The sequence below is a fragment of the Cariama cristata genome, unplaced genomic scaffold (assembly GCF_000690535.1).
Source record: "Cariama cristata isolate BGI_N322 unplaced genomic scaffold, ASM69053v1 scaffold8170, whole genome shotgun sequence".
NCBI lineage: Eukaryota > Metazoa > Chordata > Aves > Cariamiformes > Cariamidae > Cariama > Cariama cristata.
In genome coordinates, this window is record NW_009595181.1 from 1 (window position 1) to 9,016 (window position 9,016).

The 9,016-nt window shown below is 40.6% G+C and overlaps 1 protein-coding gene across 1 annotated transcript; it reads left to right on the plus strand.

Annotated features, from left to right (window-relative positions):
* Positions 1-3: 3 nt before the first annotated feature.
* On the plus strand, positions 4-1,518 carry LOC104162312 (chromosome unknown open reading frame, human C1orf52; the record flags this gene model as incomplete). The annotated part of the gene is made up of 3 exons (XM_009701016.1): positions 4-197; positions 390-394; positions 1,436-1,518. Coding segments are annotated over 3 exons (282 nt in total), but the record flags the coding sequence as incomplete, so codon positions are not given.
* Between the last annotated feature and the right edge of the window lie 7,498 nt (positions 1,519-9,016).

Below are 9,016 nucleotides of genomic sequence, written 5' to 3' on the forward strand. Positions count from 1 at the left end.
AAGGAGTTCAAGGTGTGGAAGAGCAACGCCGTGCCCCCGCCGGAGACCTACAGCCCGCCTGAGAAGAAACCCCCGCCGACCCCTGCCCTCGACATGGCCATAAAGTGGTCCAACATCTACGAGGACAATGGCGACGATGCGCCCCGGCAGGCCAGCAAAGCCAGGTTTCTGCCGGATGAGGAGCAGGAACCCCTAGAGTCGGGGGAGGTCCTGGCGAAAACAGCTGGGCTTTGCGCAGGCGTGTGTGTTTCAAATTTGTGTGCATGAAGAGCCGAATTGGGTGGGTGGGTGGATTCTGTGAGCAGTCTGTGGCTGAGGCCCTCCCTGCCGTTCTGCTGGCCCCTTCTGCATCCACTGCTGCTTAAGGGCAGAGTGGTAGTTGGCTGCAGAAATGGTTGTTAGACTTCAGTGCCTGTGTTCTGGTTTTACTAGAATTCACATAGACTCTCCAGCAGTCTCTCTGCTCCCCTTCCATTGTTATTAGCGGAAGCAGGGAATGATTAAAGAGTCTGTAGAACTGTAGTCATACGAAACTAACAGGGTGCTGCTAAAACAGAAAGTAGTATGAGAGCTTCTTTAAGCGCTGCTGTCTTGACCCTCGGTGTAGATGTAGGTCACATTATTTTTATAATGTTCACAAAACTTGGGGCCCAAGAGGGGAATTAAATAAAGTGTCCATGTGACAGATAACTGAAGAAAATATTTACTATCCTGTTCACTTTTAATCATGGTAAAAGGTGTAATGGTAGTCTAGGAAATAAAGAAATATTTGACAGGAGGGAGGAATTGTTTTCTTTAAAAATTGCTGGAGAAAGAGAGTAGCCAGTAACAACCAAGAGAACAAAACCAGAAGAAGAAATTCAGGGCTTTCAGAACACACGATAATGTTTTGGTTCACTAGTAAAGTTGTCACCAAATCTTTTCAAAAGGAAGGGTTTTTTGCTGTCTTGCTCCTTTTTTTGTTATGGATGTTTCTTCCCCAGTGACGTTTTTTCTGTCTCTGTCTTGCTCCATTTGTTCTGTGTGCTTTTTTTTTTCCCCCTACACATTTCTTTTAGCCTTCATCCAAGGACTAAGAAGATAAACTGTTAATTGACCTTGACATTACTTCCTGCTTCCAAAATGTGATTTTCTAGCTTTTTGTCTTATATATTCAAATAATAAGTTTTTCAGAACAGGTACTGTACAGTACCATAACAAAGACTCTTCTTAGTTATCCTCAATGGTCTATGTTAGTAATAGCAGGAATAATTCCTATTCTGTACACATATTGTCTGCATTCCAAAAATGAGGATGTTGTCAGTTAACACTACTGTGTCTTTTTTCCAAGCATCTCAGACGTGGTTAAGTCAGTTGTTCTGAGACAAGGATGGTGTTTAAGAAGAAAAAAACCCTGATTTTGTTGACTTTTATTAATTCTGTCTTTTATTTAAAGATGGTGAAAAAGATGATGAACCAGCTTCCGCTAAGAAACGTAAACTAGACTCTGGGGAACAGACGAAGAAGAAGAAGTTATAAGCAGGTTGTGCTGGATTTAGCCATAACAAGAATTTCAATGAACTTGGATTCCTCTGCTGGAATGGGAAACAAATACATGTTTACTGAATTTCTCTCTCCTGTTGGGGAGGGAATTTTATTTCTATAGTATGCTTGCCTTTTGGAAAGCACAAAATTAAATGGGCAGTGTCGTGATAGAAACTCGTCTGTTGAACAAAATTTAAACCTGTTTATTTAAAAGAGGGATTTAGAAGAGGGATCCATTGTGATGGATACTTGCGCTCATGCAGGTTACAGGGCTTCATGGTATTTTGTTTATCACGAAGCCTGGTAATGTTTTTGGACTGACTTTTCAATTGTGTCAAACCCTTTTATAAAGGAGTATATACTAAAGATTCTTTAAGTACTGTCCTGTGATATGTTTGCATAATGTTGTTTTGAAATGTATGTAAAGACTTGCAAATAGGTCACTGGAATAAAACTACATTTGAAAACATCTGTGGTATAAATATTGCGTTGCATGCTTGTTGAATAGGAGGGATGAATTATGTAATGTATGGATTTCGGTGATGTATTTCTAATGACTCAACAGATTCCTCAGGGTTTTGTTTGTAATAAATATACAACTGCAAACAAAAAACCAATGGACCTAATAATGGAGTTTAATATTTGATAATTATTTTTGATGTTATGGGATCTGCATCAGTGAAACATGAGACTCTCTGCTGCAGGAAGAATTGAAGCATTTAATGTATTCTTTCTAAAATTTAAAACAGAATCTAGATATTTATGTGGAAAAAAATTATGACAAAGCTGTGATAGAGTCTTTACTGCCAAATTGTATTTATTTTACTACAAACAGTTGGTAATCTTCTCAAAGTGCTAGTCAGTGTATGTTGCATTTGTGATACGCTGCTGCATGGATTTTTGGGTCTGCATATGAAGAAGTACCAGAAAAACTGGGTTGGAGGGAGGGTTGCTCTATTCATGTAAACATGCATAATTTTTATTTTCCTTCTGTCTTGGACTAGCTTCAATTTGGCAGAACAGATTCTGTATGCTTATGTGCTAATATGATGTTAATATTTTTAAAAGTTATTTTTTAAAAAATTCTTTGGAACCTCAATACATAGAAAAATATATTCATTTTTAGTGAGTATATGAAGTTAGCAACGAGTTATGCAATTGCAGCCTTGGCAGTGTGATAATGCTTTCTCTGGATCCTTCTCTACCTACAGAATCTGCAGCCACTCCTTGCCAGTTTCACGGGAAGTTGGGCCAAATCCATGATATTCCACCCCTTCTATGCTACCAGTCTGGGAATGATTCAAAAAATGGTACTTGTACATAGCTGAGGGTTCCCCATGCTCCAGCTCTCCTAGCACAAACCCACTTTTCTGACACTGTTGTAGTAAGCTCCAAGATGAGGTGTGCTGTCATAGGCAAAGCTCATGGAGCGTGAGATCTGTGTACAGTCTCTCAAACTACTCCATCTCAGGTTGCAATGGCTGGGCTTAGAGCAGGGACTAGGCTAGCAGGGCGCAGAGCTGGCCCTGGGCTGCAAGGGGAAGCCTCTCACGCCTCTAATGATGACCCTGCTAAGTTCCAGCTGGGTTAAAGACACCTTTGCAGGGGTCAAATATGACTGCTTGCTGAAACGGAGCTTGTCCTAAGTGGACAGCCAGTGTAGCATGACAATTCAGGAACTGTGGATATCTGCATTTTGTTGAGAGACTATAAATGCCTGTACTTTGCTTTGTCTAGAATGCTAATGTAAGTTCTCCCTCATTCTAGTAATAGTGTGTGAAACTTCCACTAAAAATTACCATCTACTGCAGACTGGTCCTCTTATAGGAATAGCTCTCTCCATGCGGATAATGCAGCCTTACATCATCCACTTCAGGATGTGGATTGTCACAAGCTACTCAGGTAGCTGGTCTCTAGGTCCTGGTCATCTGAGATCAAATCGTTTCTGTGAGCTTCGCTTACAAAGAAATGAAGGATGTTTTTCTTGAAGTGCTGAACGTGAAGTCTCTGAATGAAAATGCTCACTAATCTGTTTTTTTTTTTTTCTGTATCTGTTGTCCTAATGTAGCTAGGTTGAAGGTGTTAATCTTCAGAGAGGAATGTGGCAGAAAAAAAGACTGCTTATGTTCCTTTTTTAACAGGAATGTGTTTATACTATAGCTGGCATAGAGATCTGAAGGTAGGGAATAGCAGCAAGCTCCTGTTCAGATATGAAAATTGGATGTTTGGTCAGTTTCCCAAAGGTTCGGTTTGTGTCCAGGCAGTGAGTTGCAGCCTATAGTATGTCTAGCAAGACACTTTTTGAGGAATCTGCCTCTGCTGTGCTACCTGTACAGAATTTATTCCAGGGTTATGTGGAATGAATGGTACCATCTCTTGAAATCTGAAGAATTTGACATGAAGTACACGGTTCAATGGACTGCCTAATTCTCAAGTCTTACAATAGTTCTGTTTGCTACTGAAGTGCTCCTTGAACAGCATTACAGCTGAAGGTTCATGTCACAAGCTCTGGAAATAGGATGCATTCCCACGACTGCTGTGACCAAGGAGGCTTTTGTCCTTGTATTGTTTGCTCTGCTATTCTATGGGGCAGCTCAGGAAGTTACCATGCTAATCAATCCTTTTGTTTTCAGATCATACGATATACGTAGTATCCAGTTATCTTGAAGCTAACAGCATCTGATACTCAATTTCCAAGAAGAAAACCAGTGTGGCTAATCTGGGAGAAGAATGACTAATTGTATTATCTACAGGTTGAGGAAATCTTCATTGTAAGCAGTGACCATAGCAGCTTCCCTATTTGGGAGAAATGGCAAAAGCAACTATGCCTTTTTTTCTTAAAGACATCTGAAACAAGGCTGTGAGAGGCTGGCTGAAGCTGAGTTACCTGTCTGGACTGGTTCTGCTGCTGGAAGTCTTTTTGGTAGAGATGCTTCAGTGCATCATCTTCAGGAGAAGATGAGAGAAGTGCTAGTGCTGCAGCTTCTGAAGCAACTTGGAAGATTTCTTGGCATACAGGGCACACAAAAAGGCCCAGAGCAGGAGGGGACTGACCTTTCTGAGTTCAGAGATAACAGCATATGCATTTTATTGTAAGTAAATGAAATTGCTTAAAAGAAATGTTATGCTTGTATCATCAGTGACTTGTAATGCAAACAACTTCAGAACTCCTCCTGGTGGAAAAAATGCTAGAGTCCGAACTGTTGGAAAGGCTTGATAGGCTTTGATAGTATGGTACTTACTAAGCAGTACTTGCTTCTGTGGGCACAAACCCACAGGTATCTATAGCTAATACAAAGAGGCTGTTTGGAAATGGCTGGATTGAGCTAGATATGTAGCTACTAGCCAGGAGAGGAAGAAAAGGAGAGAAAGCCCACTGATTTTGCGAAGGATCTGTAAGGTGTTATTCAGATACCATAAAAAGCTTCTAAGAAACATGGGCAATAGGCTAAATTATAAATTCTCATCTGGAGTTGGGCTTCTAGATCAAGATTACTGATAACGCATTCATGGCATTCGTAGCTACAAAGCTGTAAAATTACCAGCCGTCATTCAAGTTCCTCAATAAGTCACTAGAGAGAGCATTACTAGGAAAGATGCAGTCACAATAAGCCTTGCAATTCTAGGAACGCATCCAACAGTCCCCAAAAGGGGATTCAAGTCTTCTCTGTCCCCTTTTTGCATGATTAGAAGAAGTGACACAGGTGTACAAACCAAGAAAAATTAATAATGATGCAGTACTTAAAGGAAGCAGATCAGGTAAGTGTGAAGAAATAAGCAATAAGATTTTCTCATTTGTTTTGAAAGTAGAAGAGGGAAAGACTCTGAAGCAGCTGAAGGACAAAGATTGACAGAACAAGAAACAGACTTGTAGGTTTTCTTCAGGTTTGGGCAACTAATAATGAAAAATTGGCTACTCTGTGCATCAGGATCTGTGAAATGTGTGAGTGAACACTTACTGAACTTAAACTGATAGCTCAGATGTTCAAGAAATCTCTTAACTAGAGAACAGCTTATCCTGAATTATCTTTCAAAAAGAGATAGTGACAGTGAACATACACGCTTGCTGACAAACAGGGAAGATTGCCTCTGAAAATTAGCCTTTTATTAACTCACCATTGCACTGTTTCTATGATGGATCAAACATGATGATAATCATTATGTGTAACGGAGAAAAAGGCAGTAAAAAATGTGTACAAGTTTGATTTGAGAAAATTATCTTAAAAATTTGTCAAGATTAGGAAAAAGGCAATTAATTTGCAATGAACACATTGTGTTGCCACCAGATGTTGGCACAATAGCAGCCACATTACTTTGATTGCCAAGAAGGCAGGATGATCTGGAAAGGGAGAATTCACATCAGTATAGAAGTACAGCTGTTGAGGATAATGGCCTTCATGGCAGGCAGTGCTTCCTCCCAGAAATGCTAATGGAGAAGTTAGCTTGATGCATACTAATGCTATTGAAGAACTGATTCATTTACAAATGGTTTGTGATAAGCTTAAGGGTGCCAATCTGAAAGCTAATCCAGGGAAATGCAATGTGTTCCACAAAGAGTAGTTTATCGTGAACCTAAAATCAGTGCAGGAGGAAGCGTTTTTATCAACAGAGAGAAACAGAAGCTGTGCAGTGCTGGCTGACTCTGGTGACGGGAAGCTCATTTGCCAGTTTGCTAATTTTGCAAAATTATGGCAGCATTTGGATGAAAGATGTAATGCTTTCAATCACCAGCAAGATACAATTTGGGTTTTCTTTTCAGGCTTGAAAGGCACTCGTGCCTGTTTCTGTCTTAGCTTGCTGATTTTTTCCAAACCCTTTTGACTACTGTTTCACAGATGTTTGTAATTTGCTTCAGGCTTGGGTTTGATGTGAGAATAACGCAGGACTGTCTTAAAAGCGTGGAAGCTGATTACAGCTGAAGTGTGCATTCTTCAAGGATAAATGGCTGTACCAGTCGAAAGGGACCCCTGGAGATGGCTACAGCTGTGCAGCATTTCCATTTTGAAAGAAAACGTTTAAGAACACCCACAATTACTCGTTAGACTGGAAAAATCTGAAAGGTTGGTTTCCAAATAGCTGGAACAATGCCAGAACCATCAGTCTTGGGCACCAGCATGGTGGTATTGGTGCCCTGCAGAGGTGAGCTTGCCGACAGGCTAGCTGCTCTAGCACCAACAGAGTGGAAATGGCTGCCCAGGCGTGCTCGGGAGGAGATGCCGAATCCTCTCTCTATAATTCACAGGAGGGCAAACGTTACAGTGGAAAAAGCTGCTCAAAAAGACGACCAGTACAGGATGTGTTTACAGAACCCTTGAGAAAATGGAGGGACCTTGCTAAGAAATCCATTACTGCAAACGTATTTTCTGGATGCATGGACGAATGTAAAGTTTAAAGAACAATGCAGCAAGAGGTGGTGATTAGCTAGGCAGTCTGCAGCAGTCTCAAAATGTCAAGACTGAAACAAAAGCAGGATTTCTGTAGAGTAAAATGTTGGTAAAATAGAGAAAATTGCTGAAAGAAATACAGTATTTTCATTGCACACGACCCTTCCCGTGGGACATGGGAATCTCAGGGAATGGTTCTGTTCCCGAGACAAATGTCTTGGTAGCAGCGGACTGCTTTCTAAAAGCTTGTAAGTCATATAATTAGGACCAAGAAATAGTGGGAATAACAGAGGGACAGAGATTCCAGTGAGCTAGTTCTTCGTGCATAGAGTATTACAGACCAAAGGGAGCAACGTTGTCTTCAGAGGAGTCCCCAGAATTTGTGTCACCGATAGAAATGTACAAAGATCAGTTGGACCTGGAAGGCAGAGTCACACCAGAGATTGGAATGGGTTTGTGCTGCTCGTTCCTTTGAACTATTTTCTTCAGGGCACTTCTGAAAAAAGCAGGAATTTTCAGGGAAGCCAGGACCTGTGGGGCTGGATTGACAGAAGAATGCAATGAATTCAATGAATGGAGATAAGCATTTTTCGTCCTTATCAAATAATTTTATCAGTGCTCTTCATTTAAAAGATTAAGTGCTCTTCATCTTTAGAATGCTTTCGTCTTGGTGGCCTCAAAAGATATATCACATCTTTGCTGTAGCTGTAGCTGTGCGCAGCAACACAAGGACTCTGTGTTCTGCTGTCTTCTAACAAGGTGAACTTACCCTTTGGAGCAAACATTGATTTCCCATCCCTTTGCTTAACTTCTCCCACCATCTGTTTCTTGCTGTAGATGGACTGATACGAAAACAAATACAGGATTAATGCAGAGTAACCCCAGGAAAGTGTAATGGGGAGTTAAACCTAAACCACAGGATTTATCAGGAGAGGATTAACATACTCTCCTCAAACCAACCCAACAAACCAAGCCACACACACCCCCAGCAGCAGGCTCCCAGCAAAAGTAATTGGGGAGCCTTTTTGTTGGAAAAGAACATGGTCCAGTTTTGTTAAGTAACTTCTCTGACACAGGGTGGTAAGGGATGCCTTGAGGAACCAGACCAGGTAATGTGAGAGACTAATTTCCCTTCTTTCGTAGGAAGGATCACAACTACTTAATAAAGACCTAAAGAAGGGTTTTACAAAAAATGTTTCTCTATTAGGCTTTTGGTCTAGAAAAAGTGTCACTTTCTGTTGTAATTAGAAGATGCTTAAAAGAAATGCACAAATCCCTTCCTTAGGACTGATAAAATTGTATTTTGTGAGACTAAGAGCTTATAGGTTGCCTGAAATGTTTCAAAGAGTTGTATTATTTAATGTAGCTATAAGGTTGGCAATGGCAAAGGCTGGTTTGAAAACGTACTGTTTCAATAGTTAGGAATACTGATTTTTATACAAGATCTAAGGTTTTGCTTGCCATTAGTGACTTGTTCACACAGGAACCATTGTGCATGCCTCTTGGATAGTTGTAAATAAGCTGTATCTCTCTGACAGTTTAAATAAGCTGTGTCGCCATGATCTTTGACATAGTAATGAAATAGTGCTTACATCTTACAAACTTAAATTTTTCAAAGTATTTATGTAAAGCAACACATAGACTTATATAAGACAACAGAGTTATATGTTATAGAATTATTACATTATTATAACATTAATAGACTCATTGCATTATTTCCCCACAGAAGCATAACTGACACCTCAAGCTGGCAGTAAGTAGAAAATAAGTAGAATCCATATCATTAAGTGATTCCGATGCTGATGAAACAGGGAGACTTACCTGATACAGACTGTATACACCAAAATTCAGGGCTCCTCAAATACTCGAGAGTCAGCGGCAAATAAATTCTGGTCTGACTTTGTGAGGGTCCCAGGCGTGTATCGTCCCCACCCTCCTGCTGGGATCCCCCGTTTCCCTGCCTTTTCTCAGCCTTCTTGGGACAGCTCTTGAGTCAGTAAAGTAACACGTAGCTGGCAGAAAGATGCACTGTTCCATCAGCAAAATCATCCAACAGACCACTGGGCAAATGAAGCCCTGCAATAATTTAGCTCTTATAATCGACATTT